This window comes from Sebastes fasciatus, chromosome 6, assembly GCF_043250625.1.
Source record: "Sebastes fasciatus isolate fSebFas1 chromosome 6, fSebFas1.pri, whole genome shotgun sequence".
In the NCBI taxonomy this organism is placed as follows: domain Eukaryota; kingdom Metazoa; phylum Chordata; class Actinopteri; order Perciformes; family Sebastidae; genus Sebastes; species Sebastes fasciatus.
The window spans coordinates 16538363-16558355 of record NC_133800.1 but is presented as its reverse complement, the minus strand read 5'-3'; the positions used below and the strand labels follow the sequence as shown (position 1 = coordinate 16558355).

The window sequence follows — 19993 nt, the reverse complement described above, 5'->3', positions numbered from 1 at the left end:
GTGGGACTTGGACACAATAACAAACAGACCGGATCAAGCGAAAGGTAAAAATAAAAAAAATAATGTTATCAGACAAAATTCTTTATAAGAGGATTCAAGGTTTGTCCAAAAAATGTTGATGCCACAGTTTTGCTCAACAACAGCTTTCATTATCTAGCATGACCTTGTTGTATTCTGCCTCATGAACACGAGGAGAACCTCCTGTAGCTTCCTCTAAGGCTCATGTTAATCTCATAGAGCTTCACACACCAGGTGTTCATTTTGGCGTGAGGTCATAGGGAAATACATTGCATAGGCTTTATGAATGAATCATTAATACAAGCTTGATGTCATAGCTGTTGCATAATCTAGATGCTGTAATGGCAATTTTCATATCTGCAGTTTAACACTGTACCTTTAGATAATCTCAGGGCCTCACATGTTCAACTTCGTCACCATCGGACAGTGACCTGGCATTTTAGTTCTCTGTAACTGCAAACAACAGATTGCTGAAATACTTGTTATGTCTTGTGATGCTCTGTTGTCTGCTGTGTGCTGACGCATTGATACACTTTCTATCCTTCTCTTCCTTTCTTCTTTGCACTTATCTTCATGTTATGCTTTAAATGTATAAATACTGACTACTCTTTGTATTCGGGGCTCACTTGCCACAGTCCACAACAGGTGGCTGTGCTCGTGAGTCCATCTGCAGATGTTTTAGTTATTAATGTATGCCTTTTTATTAAATTCACTGAAAGACAAGTTGTTACGTTGGTTTGTGTCTTGTTTTAACAGAAACTGCCACCACAATGCTCATAAGCACAATGCTTCATGCCTACAGTACACAGTGGAAACCTTAACTGAAATAGAGGTACCTTAAACGTGAAACAGTGAAAAATAAAGTAAAACTAAAGTTGGGAGAGTCAGAGACAGACGTTGATAAATTGGTTGTTTATTATTCTGAGAATTTAATCACCCCTGACAATATCATATCCCAAGGAAATAAAAGTTGTAAGGAGACAACAATAAAAACTTCTATGTACATTTAAATAAGTCGCCTAACATGGCCAGCCATAAGATGTACAAAGTCTTTCATGTCAGTGTTTGTCCAATACTGAGAGCCACCCAGCTCAAACAAAAGCAGCGGGCCATCTGGTGATGTAAGACTTCTCTAGTCTGTGGTCTGTTGGGGAGCAACTGACAGCTCTCTATCAGATCCAGTCAATCATCTTCAGCCCTCATGTGGTTGGAAAATGGACACTTATCCAGGCAGAAGGTTTCTAATGGAGCATCAAAACACACATTATACTCCCCTCCTGGGCACCAAGCAGCCCATTTTTCCAGACGCAATAGCATTACATCACTGGATCAGTCTGAGCGCTGCTGCTGTTGGACAATAACAACTGAGGACAGGAGCACTGCTCTGGGAATAAGAAGGTGCTTTGAAGAGTGGCTGTACCTCTTCATAAAAAGCCTAAAGAAAATGTGATGTTATAAACTTTTATTTAAAAGCACTGTAGCAAAAACTGGCCTCTTGAGCTTATGAGGGAACATGGCACGTAATGCCCAGTAGGTCTCTTCTCTGACAGCAGCCACTGAGCTCTTACATACTGCCGCATCAGCAGTCGCACTTCTAATTCAATGAGGCTGCACATGTAGATGTCATAAGCATTCTTGAAATATCCACAGGTAATTTCATCCCGGGCCTCGTGGACCAGTGTGCAGAAAAAGGCCCCTCGTTCCGTCATCGTGGCGGTCCTCCAGCCACAGCAGCTGTTACAGCAGAGGGAAAGTGGACACCGCTCCAACTGAGCAGACTACAAACTTCCTGTAGAATCATGTGCAGCGACGAAGGATCACAAAGGTGTCGTGCATCATCAGATGTTTTCACCAGCCGGAGGAGAAAGGCAGCCCTGGTGAGCAGGCCACACAGGGTGCTGTGGAAACGGGGGTCCACGAGGAGAGCCAGCCAGGCCGGCGTCAGTGTCTCTGCTAGAGAGACAATAAACATTGTAGCACAGAAAATTTAGAATATACCACAGCTTATCACATATTTATAGTCAGACTAATGTAGTACCTGGCTGGAGCTCTTTGCAGACTGCAAGGCTGTCTAGCACCTGTGCAGCACTCTCCTCTGCCCATGCACTCAGCCTCTGTGCCACAGCAGAGCATTCAGAGCGTCTGTCAGCCATCTGCAGCAGGTAAGGCAGCACATGTGCCGACATCACAGAGGGCTCTGCAAACACATTGGCCTCATCCTGCTCATACAGACTGGAACACCTGAATAAGAGAGCAGTTAAGCATCACTCGATCGCGGCTGCTCTGTTTGTACAAGTGTATTGATTCAGTGAGGTAACATACCCCGCCTCTGAGGCCTCTCTCAGCACAGATCTGAGATCATGTGGAGGCAGGTGACACAGCAGCACCTCCAGTGTGCCAGGAGTATCCCAGCATTTCTCCAGTAGCTGGTCCAGTAGGAGCGGCAGAGCCTGGTTGACCTGCATCAGGTAGACGCTCCTCCGGCTTTCTCCTCGTCTCGCATGGTGCAGCATGGAGGTAAAACACGCCGCTTTCATCCTCACCTGCTGGCTCTGGTCCTGCAGCAGGTAAAGGCCCGTGTTGATCAACCTAAATCAGGAAGATTCATTTTTAATTTCTGTTCATCACAGTGCATCAGTGGATTGATCTGACTTACTTCACACCTGTTCATGATGGCAGGCGGAGTGCCGCGGCTCATTAGAGGAACTCCAGCCACACACAGAGCTCCAGCACACGCCATCCTGAGCACTTCAGGCACGTCAGGGGATCGGTGGCACTCCAAGACGCGACACCAGCGCTGGATCACGGATATCTTGGGACTGATTTACACAAAGATGAGAAGAAAGTCAGAGCTGCAGGTAGAAGTGCTCCGGTGCAGTATGTGACTATACTGAAGCAAAGAAAAACATGTAAAAACCTGCAGTGTGAACACTGGGAGAGCAGCAGACTAGCAGCATACAGAGCCTGTGACAGAAACTCTGGCCCCCCTCGCTGGTCCTCCAGGTCCCCCAGCAACAAATCCAGACACTCAGGCAGAACTGGCTCCTCCAGTGGGGCCGACTGGGGAAGATGTTGGGGTAAAGTAGAATTGCCTCCGGCCATCACTGCCACCAGAGCTGCTAGGAAGGTCCTGCGGTACTCCACACTGTGGCTCAACAATGCCTCCTTCAGGTTTGACTGGAGATAGAGAGCATTTGTGTAGTCCTTTAATCTACTTGTAATCAATGCGCTTTACAATACTTTGACTGTTTCAGTGCTTTCCTCAACAAAACACTTTACATTTACCCTTGTTATAGTAAAACTAAAATCAGATACATGATGATGGGGTTGTCTATTCCAACTAAATGATGTAATAAATGTAAACAAGTGCTGTAAAATAATGACTAGTCCACATGAACAGTAGTCCCCATGTTTACCCACTGTCTGTAGATATGCAGGATCACATCTTATCAAGCTTATCTTAACGAGAGTTAATAAAACACTACACAGGATATACATGGGAAGGCACAACTGGGTGGTCTAGATAATATAACATGCTGGAGAGTTTATCTAAATGACCTACATGAACAGGACATAATAAAAGCTTATAGACACACCCTGTCTTATGTCAGAGGGAAAAAAAGATCTCCAGCCAGATTTCAGACGGCATTGTATTTAAGTTTCCCCAATTTCCTCACATTGTGCTGGAAGAAAAGTCGTTACACTGAAAGCTGTTGGACGGGTTTTTGGGAAGGTTGTTTTCTTCTCGCTGTAGTCTAATGAGCAGATCATGTCTCACCTGCAACACCCTCTGGATCACCTCTTTCAAGCCAGTCTGCTGCGAACCCCGCCCATTCACCACCCACGTGACCAATGAGAGCCTCAGATCAGGGCTCGCTGCAGAGAAGGTGTCCCAGATCGGACAAGCCCACTTTAGATCTGCACATAGAAAGCGGATGGCTTGTTGATGGAAGGATGACAACCCGATCTGCGGAGGCACAGGATAAAGCATTAGAAAAAAAATATCTGCTGGGGCATCGTGGTTAACCTGACCCACCAGATGGTGGGATCTGGGAAGCCGTCATTGGAAACTGTTTGGAAAAGGGACACTTTCAAAAAATACTTGGCAGGTGATTGGATGAACCATCTGTCAATCAAACTCTTGCCGAAGCCAGTCGGGAGAAGAGCGTAAATCTTTTCCCTCGAGAAAAGCCTTCAATGCCGTTCTTTGCTCTTCTTTCAATTAAGAAATGTTCTGATATAACTGATGCTATTGCAGCATCCATGCTAACCTCCTAAGGAGCCGCCATTGTTGTTTAGAACCAACAGTCGCCTCTCTGTGTCGCCTCACACACACCTAAACCACGCTCGTAGCTACCGGTAGCTCCTCACAGGACGCTGATTCGTCCGTGCTCTGGCTTGCCGGACACAAATGCATTACTTGAAGCCTGACGAGATGAATTTTAGTGTGATATGTTATTCCGCGATTCTTACGTGATCTCGTGGCATCGCATGTCTTCAGCTGCCAGGCTAGGTAACATCCTGGTAGCATTGTGATTTAAAGCCTCTGCCAACATATTGGAGTCCTACATGAATGGACTATTTTCTGCCAAAGTTGAAAGAGTTTTTTATGGAGCCCCCAAAGGGTCACGATGAGATTAGTTTTTCCTGAATTACTTCTGCGCTACTTTCAACTTACCTTTTTAGTCATGTATATTTAATGTTCTAGAGAAATACTTACCATTTTTAGGGACTTTAAGATCCCGAGTATATCTGTATAACAGTAAATATGCTTGACTAAAAATAAGCAACAATTAAAGTTTAAGTTCAGAAAAAATCTTTTAGACTTTATCTATCCTGAGTTTAATGCTCTAAAACTCAGCTATTCTGATTCATCAGGACATGTGGATGTGGTTTGATCACATTTAATCGACAACATAAAGTAACAACCATAAAATGTCATCACATTTTGATACAAATGTTGTGCACAGAAGTATGTGATGTCACGTTTTTGCAACTGAGCCCCACCTACTTAAAAGCAGTGAGAAGAGCACAGACAAAACCGCACAAACAGAAATGTCTCATGTGAAATAACCAGCCACGGTGGCAGGTGGACAAAAAAGTTTCCAATGCTGATGTCAACTCTCTCGTCATGTTGCCTGCCTATCATTAAAAACGTCTATCTTTTATACATGGGTGTGTCATCGTGGGTGTGACGCACCTGAAGCTCCCGTTGAGGTGTTTGGAGGTTGTGCACGAGTGTGTCACTGAGCTTTGACGAGTAGGTCTCACAGCAGAGTCCTCTCAGTGAGTCTGCCACACTGAGGTAGGCCGCTCTCACTAGGAGGCAGCGTTGAGCTTCAGTCACCAGCCACATGGAGGCGTCCACCCTGCTCAGCACCTCACACAGGTCAGCTGAAGGGGCACTGGGACTAGAAACACAGCAGGATTTCAAAGACAGTGTCTGATGACTGAATGCACCGGGCATTTTGAAAGCCTGAACGTGTCTGATGAATGAATAAACACCTGACTGTGCAGAGAGCTCTCTCCAGAGTAGCTCTGATCTGCAGCAGCTGTCCGTGCAGCCGGTTGTGACAGCAGCGCTCCTGTGGACTGGGCAGCTGAGCCGTCAGTTTGATGAGGATGTTCATGTACTCTGAGGGGGGAGTCATGGCAACCAAAGCCTTCGAGGCCATCACTCTCACGCTGTAAATAGGACTGGCAGACAGCTGGAGCAAAGGAGGCAGGAAGTCTGACAAAGTTCTGGCAGAGGAAAGTCAGAGAAGACGCTCACTGAGTCAAATGATATTCATTGTGGAGATTCATAAATGTGCAAGACTTAGTCCTTCCCCACTGCTTTTCATAAACACAGTATACAATGCTAACCTGTTAAAGGAATGGTTCAACATTTTGGGAAACACTTATTTGCCAGAGTTAAATGAAGTTTCTGCAGCAGGTAACAAAATCCACAAAATTTGATCTTACATTTGGTTGGAATAAAGTCCAACATCCTTTAGGCCTGGATGAAAACCACTGATATAAAGAATTAGAATAGTTAACCAGACCAGACAGTGAACAGTACTCACTCTGTTGAGTCTTGGACGCCAGGCTGGAGTTGTGCTAACAGAGTGAGGACGGGGAAGAGCGAGGGTTGGAGATGAAGTTTAGCCTCATGAGCAGGACCCTGGAGGTCTTGAGCCGCCCCTCTTAGCTCTCCCAGGAGGAAGGGCTGGAGCGCAGGGTAGTGGAAGAAAAAGGCAAGGGGGGACAGGCCATGCAGAGTAGGGCCACCCTCCTCGCTGCTGGGCCGCTGGCCGAGCATTCGCGAGCATAGAGAACCTGAAAAACAGGTATCCGAGGTATTAATTAGAGCTGAACCAAATTGTGGTTTAATGAACTATTTTGATTATTGATTAATCGTTTCAATCATCAAAAAGCACCTATCATTTGAGTATTTGCTAGATTTTTTTGTCTTCTATGATATTAAACTGATTATCTGAATTAATAATGATGATTATTTGGGTTTTGGACTGTCGGTTATGCAAAACATGCAATTTGAATACGTTAATTTTTGGGAAATTGCGATGGGCAGTTTGTATTATTTTCTGACTAGAAGCAAATGTGTCTAACTGTAAAGTTGCAGAGCAGCATTCCTCATGGCCCAGCAGGGAGAACTGATCAGCGTGAGGGACAAGATGGCTACAGCAGGAGCAAACTGAAGGACGGCTACTCCCAGACCAGAACCACGAACCAGGGCCTGCAGAGTGTGAACCGCACACACCTGTAAGGGAAAGGACAGTTCTGTGACCACATCTGTGTTTGTGCTTTTAAAAACCAGCATCCTCATTTTTGTTGCCGTGTCTACAAACCTGTGGCAGGTCCAGTGTCTGGTCCCAGTTCTCGGGTAGAGGGGATTTGGCCGTCTCCAGTAAGATTTGCATGCTGTGGGCTAACAGCGGTCGTGATTTACCGACCTCCTCCGCTGACACAACGCACAGGATGAGCATCGGCAACCCTGCAGCCCGTCGGGTCACCGAGGTGGAACGAGGGGACCGCACAACCTGCAATCCCTATAAAGAGACAGGAGAGGAAATATATCTGCAAGCCAGCCGTCCAGCATCTTCATTTATTAATGAAACGCATTTATCACCACTCACTTGTTTCAGCATGTGGGCCGGGATGTCCCTAATCTCTGGATCACTGCTGCTCAACAGAGAGGCACAGAACTTGGTGAAGCCTCCGCAGCACCCCTCTACTGCCCCCTGGTGAGGAGAAACATGTCTTTCAGAAAGGAAAATGAGGTGATTCAGTCTCGATGCCACTAAATTGATTTAGAAAACTCACCCAGTGACGACATTTGAGAAAAATATTCTTGTACACGTTTGATGCTCTCGTTAGATCCTCTTTTGTTAGGAGGCACTCGCTGGGTTTGGATGTAGTGAGAATTTTCTCCACCAGAGAACCCAAAAAGATTCCTATTTCCTGATATAAAAAAGCAAGTAATTTTGAGAAAAAAAAATAAACATGAAGCAAATATGCTTACTAAAAATGTCAGGGTTTTGCCATCTTCCTGAATGTTGAAGTATTATGCATCTGTTTTACCTTGATGGAGACCCAGCAGCAGGTGAGGACGAGGCTGTGCTCCTCAGATAACAGGACACACTCCTCTCCATCCCCTTGGCCTCCTCCAGACTCTTGGGCTATCAGAGAGCTGATGGCGTTTCCCATATCATAAAAAGATGGAGGAGCATCTAAGAAAGAAGAGAAGCGATTTACTGTTTGGTAAATCTGTAATGGAATGTATTTCATCCCAAAATCAGTTTTGTTTCTGTAGATTACCCTTCTCACTGGCACAAGTGGCATCCTGGTCTCCATACAGAACAGTCAGCAGCAGCAGAGACACACTCTCCAGCAGGACCAGCACCTCAACGGTCAGACTGTGGTCAAGTGTGTCATAGACACTGCTGGGTGCCTCGAGCAAGCACCTCTGGAGGGCACTTAGAACACCTGGAGCATAATTCAAGACAGGATTTACAACGTTTCTAGTGCTAAACCTCATTTATGTTAGATATCAGTGTTGTAAGTCTCACCATGTATAGGCTTGGTTCTGGCAGCAAGCATCATGTCAGCCTTGGCTGTCAGATAGTGCTCCTCCAGCTCCCTCACCAGGAATCTGACCATGCAGGAGGCCTTGGGGTTACTTCCACCGCCGACAGTGATGTTACTGTTCAGCCTGCAGTCCTCAGGCTGGTCCTGTGATCTACAAGTAGAACAACTGCTTATCCTTCCCATCTACAGCAGTCATACTTCTGAACTCTGAACAAGGCTATGTACTGTAGGAGGCAAGGCTCACTTCTGAAGGAGGACCTTCATCATCAGCGCTCCCATCTGAGCCTCCTGCACCCGAGGACTGCACAGGAGCTGTTTGGTTCGCGTGAGCAGCACCGCTGCGATGTCATCTGGAAAACTGGCCGGGAAAAACCTCAATAATAACCCAGCTGAGAGCTCCCGAATCTGTGACAGAAAAAAAATAACTTTTATCCGTTCTCTTAAAATATTCTTCAACTTTCAATTTGAACTATAATATCTTGAATTTCCCTCAGGATCAATTAAGTTACTATCTATAAAAAAGAAATATGAGGCAAGTTGAGGCAGCTCGACCTCATTGGTAGAATCTTCTAAACAGCTGATGAGGACCAGCTGTTTGGTCCTGCAGACGAAATCCCACTGTCCTCTTTGTCTGGCACAGTTTATAAGAGACCCCATATGCGCTGCAGAAATAAATGAGAATGAATCAATGCACCATATAGTAGTAGAGAGAAAAAAATTTTTTCCAGCCATTCTCCAATCCCTGGTTTCCTAAACTAACCTGGAGGCTGTCCCTTCTTTTTGTCTGGGTTCCAGGTGTCTGTGCAGGTCTCCAGCACTGCAGACAGCAACAGCAAGGCAGTCTTCTTCCTCTGAAAACTGTGTCCTGGTGCCAGATAGCTGTAGGGAAGTTGACCTAACCATTCAACAAACCCTACATGATATACAAAAAGGTTTTGATGAACAGAAAATAAACAAAAGACTGGAAAGATTTACTGAAAAAAGACAGGACTTTAAATTACAAACACTGCAACAAAGGCAGATAATATTAAGCTGGATGCTCCTGATTTGACTTGTAATTCAGTGAGCACACTGTCTGTTGAAACATTCAATATAGACATATGAAGTTTAAAAGAAACCACAACATACAGTATGATAAATGTCTATCAGTCTGTAGAACAGTCTATTATATAAAACAGCAGCTGTCCGTTCTCTCACCTACTCCCTGCTCCAGTATGTCCTGCGTCCTCTCTGAGTGGGTGGCATCTCCTTTCTTTTTGCCCTTCTGTCCCCTGACATGTGCCAAGCAGCCGTCTCTGATACGAACCAGAAACCTCTTCACCCCGGCCTGAAAATGTTGGCGAAAAGGCGAGGACTCACAGTTCAGGTTCTGAGGAATAAACACCCTCATTATTGACATCTCCTCCGTGGTCGGAGTGTCTTTGGTCTTTGGGCTGCAGCAGAGGACGCTGAGAGCGGCGAGGCGGACTTTGTCCTCTGCAGACCCTAGAGCCAGCTGGAGGGTTTCAAGGGTTGAGCTACCCTGCAAAGCCCAGGGAGAGCCTCCCGTCGTGGATCGGTAGGAGCTCACGATGCAGGCCCAGGCGTGGAGGTGGCCGGGGGTGAACGGGTCCAGAGAGGCCAGCAGAGGATCCACAGCGGAGGGGAAGACGTGAAAGGTGCTGGGTAATAAGAGTGTGGAGCTGTGGTTTTGCAGAAGAGCCACATCAGACGTCAGCGCCTCGTGAAGGACGGGCCGCCAGCGCTTCGCCCACTGATTGGCCAGATCCAGCTCAGTGTGTGAGGTATCACGTAGCTCTCGCCTCTGCTGCTGGATCAGACTCTTGTAAAGCTCCGCTCCACACGGCGACAGGTGATTGACCGACAGGCACTTCAGGAGATGATTGGGTATTTCAGCATATTGATCCAGCACCTGATGGATTAAAGAAGTCATCATGAGCACTACTGACTACATCATTAACACTGTAATAACCTTTAATTCTCACCATGTCAGTACCCAGGTATGGCAGCAGGGCACACAGGCGATGATATTTGGCTTTGGCTTCCCAGGGTAGTTTGATTATTCGCTGCAGTAGAGTAAAATAAAGAGTCTTCTTTGTGTCACCAAACTGCTCACAGTCCATCTCGTAGAGGTCCAGCAGGAGACAGAAGGCACTGCGCACAAACTCCGACACACCTTCCACCTGCCAACGCACAGTAAGACAGACGTCACTGAACAATCCTGGCAGTAATATGTCCACCATGTGACATGGCTGTTACTGTATATGGTACTGAATATAATATTTTGCATTATTTGGCTGGCGGTCTGTTGAGTTCACAAAGTCAAATAAAGCCCCTTTACCTAAAGGAACAGTTTGTAACATTTCGGGGGAACTTTGAGCAGAAATGGAATATAATATTCATAACTATGTTTTCATTAGTGTATAATGATCTAAAACTAAGAATTGTGTTTTCGAGTGGGTCCTCTTCACGGACTCCGCCATGTTGCTCCACCATGTTTCTACAGTAGCCCAGAACGGACAAACCAAACATCGACTCTAGAGAGAGCCTTTCATTGTTTTACGTTACCTGAAGGCCACTGTGAGCCGCTGAGTGCAAAACCGTGGTACCGCCACCCGCCGTCTGACTTCTGTTGCTCTTAAAGTAGTGTTATTATAGTAAGGACGGCCTCTGAGTGAGGCGAACAGCTTTTCACAGTCGGTGGCTCACGTTACCAGCGTCTTGTAAATGGAGGAGTGAGCGGAGGGGTACTCAGTTGGTTGCAATCTGCAACCACACCACCAGATGCTGCCAAATCCTACACACTGTACCTTTTAAAAAAAAAATGTAATCAAAATATTAGAACGATGTTAATTTGACTCACTGGGCTCTCTGCATTGGTCCAGATAACGTGAATGAGCTCTCGCTGCAGGCTGCCATCGTCAGGCAGAAGGCGAACGCCCGTCATCTTCCAGATATCAGCCAGACATTCTTTAACTTTCTTCAGCCACAGTGTTAACGCTGCAACAACATACGTCATATTTGAACAGGTGACATTGCACATTTAAGCACACAAATAAATAAACCTGGACATTACTTACCTTCAAATGCAAAGTTGTGGCAATCCAGCTTCTCCTCACACAGAGCGTAGACCAGAGGAAACAAACCTTTCAGCAATAAACACTGATGGAAAAGAGGGAAATGATGGATTTGGTATTGAAAACAAGCACATTAAAATGTTTTTGATCTGAATTTTAACTAGGTTTACTTCTGTGGCATCCACGTGTGAGCTGAGCAGGATGTGAGGTCGGCAGCAGGTCAGGAGGCCCCTGCTCACAGCCAGCCTGTCCACTCCATCCTTCCCTGTAAGGTTGCACTTTACCTGGAGAGTACCAACAGTCAGCAACCAGGGCTCTGAGAAATAACAGGAATAACTGTCAGGAATCTCTAGACATTTATACTCAGTTGTAGAATTTGTAGTGTATATAGCTTTTATGGATGCAGTTCAACAGAGAAAGACACAAAGACCACGTCTATTTACATTTTATCCACATACTTGGGTCAAATTCCAAAATGTGCTTTGCTCACGCTATTTGTCCAGCAGTGTCGGTGTTTACCTACCTGAGTGAGAGACCTGTAGCAGACTCCAGGCAGCAGCTTCTCCAGCTCTGCTCTCTGACGCTGTGTTGGTCAGCATGGCCACAGCAGTGCCCGCCAACAGACGAGTGTCCTTGTTGCAGCACTGCAAGACAGGACACACCGACTGATACAGCGAAACAAAGGTAACAACTGAACAGCTAAATATCTTTTGAATAAGTGACTCAAAACTGATGAATTAGTAAGAAACCTGTCCAAGTATGATGTCCATAAGAGCCTGTAGGATCCTCTCCACTGTTGGGTCCCTGTGCTCCTCCTCGGCCCACACTAGAGGAGCCACCTCACTGGACAACAGCTGGAATATTTGCAAACACACCTGCAGGGATCACAGCTCTCAGGTCAGTAACACACAGATCACACACTGAGTATGGATGGACTGATTCACACCGCTCTTCATGTACCTTGACGGCAATGTAACACAGCGGCCCGTCTCTGAGGGATTCTTGTTGCAATACAACCGGGAATAACTCGGACACTTTATTCAGCAAAGACAGGAATGACTCTCGCCACACCTCACGACCAGCCGTGCTGTCTTCCAGGAACATACAGACTAAAAAAGGTTTAAAAAGAAAAAACAAAGTTGATAAAAAACTTACATATGAAATTAGTGACATAGTAATAACATATCGTCTTTAGCCTGCACCAACCTCTCTGCAGATCCTCAAAAGACAATACCTGAAAAGAAGATGAGGCAAAGATTATCTGCAGTGCCTTTTATGCAAATATATGACAAACATCAGTGAAGTGAGAGCTCTGTACCTGGTCAGTATGGACTATGGAGTGCAAACAGTGATGGGTTTCTCTAAAAACCAACTGGTGGTCCACCTTAGCCAGATGTTGCAACATCTGTCAAGCAAATATTAAAGTTTCAATTAGACTCCATTTCGTTTTGTTTTAAGCATTGTTATGTTGAACAGACATACTGCAAGGCTTACCTGGTCCACTTTACGGCAGGCTGTGGAGATGTTGGCCATCTGCAGCTGCAGAGAGATGAGGAGTCTGACAAGAAGCAGGAGATGTTTCTCCTCTAAGCCATGAAGCTGAGCCTCTGATATCTGTCTCAGCAGCTGGACAGCCTCCTCTAAACAGCGCTCTTTACATCTTTTCACACTGCTCCTGTTCATGCAAAGCATAATCATTCAGTCATGATCACACCTTATTAAAAAACGTGATCAAACATGCTGAGCTCATAAGCACCAACCTGGAGGATTCACACAGTTTATCAAAGAAGAGCATGAATGTTTGGCTGACATTTTCAGAGGCTTGATCCTCGGTGATCTTAAAGTCTTGCAGACTTGTCATCAGGTCTTCAAACGACAACATGTTTTATCAACTCCACTGTACAGACAGACAGCAAGCTGCACGCTGGGCTGGCACACTGGTCACGTGACATAACTCTTATTCTACTATTCTTAGACCTCAGTGGTCATGCAGCATTACAGCGACATACTGACACCTAGAGGCAGGTTGTCAGATTTTCTTTTCAAATTAAAATGTATTTTATTGGCAATGTATCAAAACCACCCAAAAAGAAATCACATCAGGAAAGACAACATGTTCAAGATGCAAAATATAAGTACATATCCTGCAGCTTCTATGGCGATGACACTATTTTATCCAAGTATATGTTGCATTTTAGTTTGATCAGAGAGGGAATCAAAATCTTGGAGATTACATTTCATTTTTTTAAAGAATTTTTCCCTAATTTCTTCATATGTGCTACATTGTAGCAGGAAATGTTGCTCTGTCTCCACCTGTCTCTGTGGATAGAGCTGAAACAGCTTCTCTAGGCAGCCAGGTCTGCCTTTGTCGGGCCAGTCTGTGATCACTGAGTCTGTACATAGTCAAGTCTTACTCTGTTCCTGATCAGTCATGGTGGTCAGGTAGTCTGCCACTGTGTACTGTCTGTTTAGAGCCAAATAGCACAGCAATAGAGTTTTTGTGGTAGATGTCCAATAGTTGATGTAATTTTCTTTTTCTTTAGCTATAATCAAAAAATATCTTTCTATACAAGAAAGATATTTTTGGGAGGTATATGGTTGAAGAAGAGTTGTGTTAAAGGTTGGTTATATACTTTTTAACTCCGGATGTATTTGTGGGTTGTAAATAAACTTGGGATGCTGTTCATATATTCAACTTGGGATGTAAATAAATCTGGGATAGTTTTTATATTATATTATATTATCATTCTATGATATATGAGTTAATAGAGGAGAAGTGAGAAAGGGGTAGGGTAATATAAGTTTTTCTTCTACCTACTCCTTTTCGGACACTATAACTCTTGTTTTGTTTGTTATTATTTTGTATCTGTTTTTATTTATTATATGTTCGAAATAAAGTCTTTCATTCATTCATTCATTCATTCATTCATTCATTTGGTTGGTCACAGATAGTGTGAGAACTGTCCTCAGGTCTTGTGCTGTTAGAGGAGGTGAGCCTCAGGACCAGCTGGCTGAGGGGACTCCTCTCTGTGTTCTCCTCTTGGCAATGGAGAGCTTTGTGATGGTAGGAGTCGGGGGGTCGCTTGTTATTACATGTTACATGTATCTACCACTCCAGACCAGGCGGGGGCGCTGCTGTTTATTTAACTACACATTTGTTCCCCCCGAAGAAGAACTCTTCTAGCTCTGTGATTGGAGGAGCTGCGTTGCCATGACATCACTACAGTTTACAAAGATGTCGGCTGTTTACAATCAGAGAGTGAACCAGATGGCTCACGCGGTTAATCGATTATTTACCCCTTTATCCTTTTCACACCAGGTCACATGTGTTTTGCTCTTCATCTCCTTGGCTCACACTCAAAGTATTGTCGGTAAGAGCTTAATATATGAAACACTATACGTACAATTCATCCACTTTAAAAACAGCTAGCTAGAAGACAACCGTGCTAACGTTATAAGTTACTATTACTCATTCAATAACATTACGAGGCTAACATGTGAAGCAGTAAACATAGTGTTACCGTTATGTGGAACAAACTTCCAGATGAGATCAAAGATGCACCAACAGTGGCCTTTCAAATCTAGACTCAAGTCCAGACTGTTCTCAGACGCGTTTCTTAATTGATCAAATGCTGCACTTCACTGTCTTTCTATTGTTTTTATTATCCATTTAATGTTGTTCTTTTACCTTATACTTTTATTCGTTTTTATCTTATGCACTTTGTGCTCTTTTATCTTGCTTTTATATATGTAAAGCACTTTGAATTGCCTTTGTGTATGAAATGTGCTATATAAATAAACTTGCCTTGCCTAATGTTGAACAGTTTTCCAGCCGTCACATCTCACTACAACTGGACCAACAGTCACTGCTCTTCTGCTGGGAGACACGTGGAACATCTCTCTGAATCTGAGTACAGTATATCCATCTAATACAACAGGTAACATCTACAAAGACTCCCTGATGCTCTGCCTTTAACAGCATCCTCCTACCTGTTCCATGTGACTATACATTGTTGTTGTCCAGTCTGTTGTCATTTTGCAGATCTGGTGGTTGGTTTATGGTTTGTCAAACTTACATATGAAATTAGTGACATAGTAATAACACATCGTTTTTAGCCTGCACCAACCTTACTGCAGATCCTCAAAAGACAATACCTGAAAAGAAGATGAGGCAAAGATTATCTGCAGTGCCTTTATGCAAATATATGACAAACATAAGTGAAGCTGAGCCTCTGATATTTCACACCATTGCAAATCTACAAAGACTCCCTGATGCTCTGCCTTTAACGGCATCCTCCTACCTGTTCCATGTGACTATATTGTGGTTATCCAGTCCGTTGTCATTTTGCAGATCTGGTGGTTGGTTATGGTTTGTTTTTCTTTTAACAGGAAGCATTGGCTCTCCATCATGTGTCGCTGAGGCAACACAGTGGCGGCTCACAACGGAGCAGGTGGGAAAGGTAAGAATCTAATCTTACAGTGAGCATTTCCATTATATTTACAGAAAATGCTTGAGTAAGGTGCAGTTAGACAGGGTTTAATGTAATAAAAAAAAAAAAAAATGAATACAATAGAGATGATATTATAGTGTGAACATGTATTTTTCTTTATGCCTCATGTTTCTTTCATTTGGTGCCCCAGACTGCAGTTCGGATTCAGCTGAGACTGAATAAAAGTCTGCGTTTGTGTGGTGAGAATGAGACAGACACAGACTGCTGTCCAAAGCCACTGTGTGTCCTGGAGACCCTTCAGTTGTCCGCCTGTGTGGGCGGCACACCTCAGGCATCACTGCTGATCCAGGCTAAGATACACGCCCTATTGGTTCCTGCTAATGCTGAATCTGGTAATTCAAATGAAACGTATCTAATCATAATGGGTTAAGGATGTAAGCACTTTGAGAGTGCCACATTTCTAATAAATATAAATCTCCTATCCATTTCAGATAATAAAACAGTCATTCCAAACCAAGTGTACCAACCACTGGGCTCTTGTCCCTGTGACCTCACATTCAGAGCATGTGATGTACGCTGCTGCTGTGACAAGGTATCTCTCACATTATTACATTCTTTTAACGTTTTAGACAAATGTATTTCCTTCTGTATTAATCAACAGTGACTTATTTGTCTTCCACTCTTAACAGGACTGTTCCATTGAAGATTTGAAGCTGTTTGTGTCCCACTGTCTCCCAGGGCCCTTTGGTGGACAGGTCTCTCCTGCTCCAGATTATCAGTGCTCTGTGCAGTCCTCTGAAAACTCCCCAGATTGGTTTCCATTTTTATGTGTCAATTCTCCTCCTGAAAACAACCCTTACCTCGGGCTCTTTTACCAGGGAAACACTATGTGAGAAATTATTGCATATATGGTTTGTTTTTTGATTATGTGATTATACATTTTTGTGTCATGTTTTCATCATCGATCTTTTGCCCTTTGACTTGTTTAGCACATCTAAACCTGGCCCATCCTTCCAAAGTGCTGTTTTGTCTGCTCCAGTGCCGGTTAATATTTATGTTCAAGGAAGTCCCATTTTCTCATTAAATGACCGGTACTTCACTATTCCCCAGGTTTGTTGTTTTTTTAATAAATATTGTTTAGATTACATTTTGGATTGTATGTGTTGCCAAAGCTGTAACAACTAATGCCGTTTATATATCTGTTCCACAGAAGGTGCTCGGGCAGTGTGTAAACAGCGCTCCTGTGGCATTTTTGAGAAATTTCGAAGTAAAGTGTGTAAATCGGCTACGCTCCTGTCCAACTGGACCTCCCTTACAGACGCTATCAACAGATTTGAAGGTTAAAGTGAAGAATGGGCAAGGGGGTATGTTTTACCTGCTAAACATATGTTTTGATGATGATGATATGTTCTGTAGCTCTTTGAATCCATGTGTCTTTATTTTATTTATCTATGTTTCTATGTATTCCAGGTGATGTTATAGTGGATGTAACTGATGAAGTGGCCATTGACTCAAGTCAGTTTATTTCAAGCACAGATGCCTCTTCAGGTATAGACATTACAACGTATCATTACAACAACAACAACAACAACAACAACTTGAACTGACAATTAATATTAATAATATTTCTCTGAAGATGAGGGGCTGGTATGTGAGAACGTGACCTTAGCGCTGGATTACAGATTCTATTGGGAAGGAAATGGCATCACAAATATCACGCTGACTCGCACTGTTGGGACCATCACTTTAAATAGTAGTGGTAAGTGCCCATAATGCTTGTCCATGGTTTGACTGATCACCAGGCATAGTTGATAGATGTGTTTGATGTAGTTTGTGCTCATGTTCTGTCTCCCAAACAGCAACTACAAGGTATTCTGCCGTGTTTCTAAACGGAGACGTCCTAGGTGAGCCCAACTCAGGGAACCCAGGTGAGAGCAAGATAAAATACTTTGTCCTGAGAATGGTTGTGGTAGTGAACTGTTTTAAATAGTTCACAGTACCTGTTATAGTGGGTAATACACAAACACTTTACCTGGCAGGTTATCAGGTGGGAAGGCCTGTTATTGCTGGAATGGCGGAAACTTGGGACAATAATACAGCCTCAGTACAGAGGACGTCAATCAATCTTTGGAAACCAGGTAAACCCATTAAGTCATGTTGTTGATTACTGTCTGACTGCATAACTGTGAATTATGTATATTTCAATCAAAATCAGTTGACTAAAAGGCAACACCATTTTCTGATCCGGCTAACAGTGAGTAATGGACTCTGTTCCACTGCTGAGACGAAACCAGTTCTGTTTGGGGAGAATTCAACATCGGGATGTCTGCTCCCTGTCAGCCTACAGAATCTGACTCAGTGTGATCTCCTGAGGTCCGTACCTCAACATGAGTACATGTTTGATCTATATCGATAGGTATTTGTGCTGAAGGAAAATATAATGCTTTTTCTCCTTTTAGAGAGAATGTGACTTCTCTCCAGGCTGCTTTGATTACAGCCACATATGTGGCAAAGAGTGGAAACCCAGATCCTCTAACTATGACCGACTGGGTGAACATAAGCTGTAAGTAGATGGTGCAAAGAAACAATTAATGCAACGTTTTCTTTTTGTACAGTTCATGTATGTTTGTTTATTCACTAATATTTAGTATTTTTTGCTATACTTTTATATTACTAATACCTCTTCTTTTCGTTCTAACCATATGTTACACACAATATATAAATTCCAGTTGTGACACTGAACCCAAGCACAGCTATGGAAGACAACACAAGTTCATGCAATGGGGTTCCATCCCACCAGCATATCCATGTTTGGAGTCTTATCACTGGCACGGTAGATGGCATACCTCAAAGGGATATCCGTGCTGTGCAAGTCAGGTGTGTATCAGGTGTATTCTCGTTGCAATGCACAGTTTAAATTGTATTGTCTCAATTCAGGAGGAGCTGTTAATCATCATAGGTCACCATGTGTCCTATATCCCATTTGTATTATAAGTCATTGTGAATCATGGATGTTATTTTGGTCATTTGTAGCTACAGCCTGTCCCCCTGGGCTCTGGATTGTGGAGGAGGTGATGTCTCTCCATGTGTGGACCCAGTGGAGAGTCAGTTGTTCCCCATCACCTCCTCAGTCACCTTTACTGACATTCCCATCAACACAGGACCAACAAAAACCAGGCAAGACTGACCTTTATAAAGAGATTTGTTAAAGTACTTTATGTATGAGCTGCCTGACTGATTCTTAACTGGAGTGTGATGTTTTGTATTTAATTTTTTTTACCCCAGGTTTCAGATCAACTTCACAGAATATGACTGTAATAGGAATGATGTGTGTTGGCCTGAGCTCGCCTTCCCCTTCACCAAGTATTACACAGGTGAGAATTCATCTAGTCCTAGGTAATCTAGTCCTAAGGTATCCTGTGGTGGATCAGTCAGTAAATTGGAACTACAGCTGTGAACATTTCTGCGAGAAACACTGCTTATGTATGAAAATATGTATTGACAGTACCATTAGCCTCAGACTTATTTTACCTTTTATCCTCCCCAGGTGAGCCATATTCTCAGTCACTGGCTAAGGGCCTTATCTTGGTTTTCTTCTTCATCACTGCCTCCATTCTCGGGACTCCATGGAGACAGATCCGACAGGCATGGGGCTAGTGCCGCTCTCAAAAACTCTCAGAGAGTAAGACGCTAAACAAGATGATTTATTTATGTCACTGAAATGTAATTACACCTTTTTACATTAGACATTGTTTATAATTATATAGTTTTTACATTTTTATAATGTCTGTGGGAATGTATAGAGTTGTATTGGTGCACCATTTTGTAATAAAAATATTTTTTCTATGACTTTTTTTTAAGGCTTAATCCCTCAACATACTTTTAATCACAACACACTTTGTGATAGGTTAGAAAAGTGGGTATGACTCTTGCGCAATCCTCCAATCTGATATCAGTCCCAGCTATGTTTGTTTATTATCAAGTGACTCAGGCTTCTTGGTCATTGTTTGTTCGGGTTTTACCACCAGGGGACATCGTCCACAAGCACAATAATGTTTCAATGTTATGCAGAAAACATTACCAAACATAACAGCTGCTGCTCTTTACTATTCTAGACCCATTTACTGCCTCCGACCTCACTGTATGGATGAGCAAATATTTCATCCAACTGATTCATGATTCAACCTGATTCAGGTTCTAGGTATTGTTCAAATAGACTTAGGTGTATCTCATTTGTCTTGTCTCCTTGTTCCCCCTCATTTGCATCTTTTTCACATGATTTAGTGTGTCCTACTTAAAGAAAACCCTGTTTTCACAACCTGCGTCTTCAGTTTTTTTCTCCCATGGGGCCCCATAACA

The 19993-nt window shown here is 43.6% G+C and overlaps 2 protein-coding genes across 5 annotated transcripts; one reads left to right on the top strand and one right to left on the bottom strand.

The window, feature by feature from the left end:
• Positions 1-914: 914 nt before the first annotated feature.
• On the bottom strand, positions 915-13140 carry LOC141769175 (tRNA (32-2'-O)-methyltransferase regulator THADA). Of its 4 annotated transcripts, none has more exons than XM_074637981.1 (31): positions 12944-13140; positions 12678-12858; positions 12502-12588; positions 12390-12417; positions 12144-12292; positions 11933-12058; positions 11707-11848; positions 11354-11499; positions 11187-11268; positions 10970-11106; positions 10092-10289; positions 9304-10018; positions 8867-9019; positions 8659-8768; positions 8351-8511; positions 8088-8272; positions 7837-8004; positions 7600-7748; positions 7342-7479; positions 7155-7259; positions 6867-7067; positions 6628-6778; positions 6084-6336; positions 5524-5760; positions 5219-5429; positions 3797-3985; positions 2936-3195; positions 2682-2837; positions 2341-2607; positions 2057-2259; positions 915-1971 (listed from the first exon to the last, which is right to left on the bottom strand). In XM_074637981.1, the coding sequence occupies exons 1-31, from the start codon at positions 13063-13065 to the stop codon at positions 1724-1726; spliced, it is 5658 nt and encodes a 1885-aa protein (XP_074494082.1). In that variant the 5' UTR covers positions 13066-13140; the 3' UTR covers positions 915-1723. The 4 variants fall into 4 exon arrangements, with proteins under 4 accessions (XP_074494082.1, XP_074494083.1, XP_074494084.1 ...); XM_074637982.1 differs by having other exon boundaries at positions 915-1968; XM_074637983.1 differs by having other exon boundaries at positions 8088-8257.
• Positions 13141-14394: 1254 nt separating this feature from the next.
• Positions 14395-19483, top strand: tctn2 (tectonic family member 2). Its single transcript, XM_074637980.1, has 18 exons — positions 14395-14554; positions 15008-15121; positions 15573-15643; positions 15825-16026; positions 16126-16226; positions 16324-16523; positions 16624-16744; positions 16845-16998; positions 17105-17182; positions 17271-17393; positions 17494-17562; positions 17674-17772; positions 17890-18007; positions 18094-18197; positions 18364-18511; positions 18668-18811; positions 18920-19008; positions 19182-19483. The coding sequence occupies exons 1-18, from the start codon at positions 14395-14397 to the stop codon at positions 19289-19291; spliced, it is 2205 nt and encodes a 734-aa protein (XP_074494081.1). The 3' UTR covers positions 19292-19483.
• Positions 19484-19993: the final 510 nt, after the last annotated feature.

What these genes read in the sequence shown, in the direction of transcription:
- LOC141769175 (XM_074637981.1), bottom strand. Translation starts at nt 13,065, where the DNA reads ATGTTGTCGTTTGAAGACCTGATGACAAGTCTGCAAGACTTTAAGATC. An exon ending in TAGAAGATTCTACCAATGAG is followed by an intron (nt 8,512 to 8,658) that starts GTCGAGCTGCCT and finishes TTTCTGTCACAG; the next exon opens with ATTCGGGAGCTCTCAGCTGG. An exon ending in TGATCCAGAGGGTGTTGCAG is followed by an intron (nt 3,196 to 3,796) that starts GTGAGACATGAT and finishes CTCTATCTCCAG; the next exon opens with TCAAACCTGAAGGAGGCATT.
- tctn2 (XM_074637980.1), top strand. Translation starts at nt 14,395, where the DNA reads ATGACATCACTACAGTTTACAAAGATGTCGGCTGTTTACAATCAGAGA. An exon ending in TACGCTGCTGCTGTGACAAG is followed by an intron (nt 16,227 to 16,323) that starts GTATCTCTCACA and finishes CACTCTTAACAG; the next exon opens with GACTGTTCCATTGAAGATTT. An exon ending in ACTCAGTGTGATCTCCTGAG is followed by an intron (nt 18,008 to 18,093) that starts GTCCGTACCTCA and finishes TTCTCCTTTTAG; the next exon opens with AGAGAATGTGACTTCTCTCC.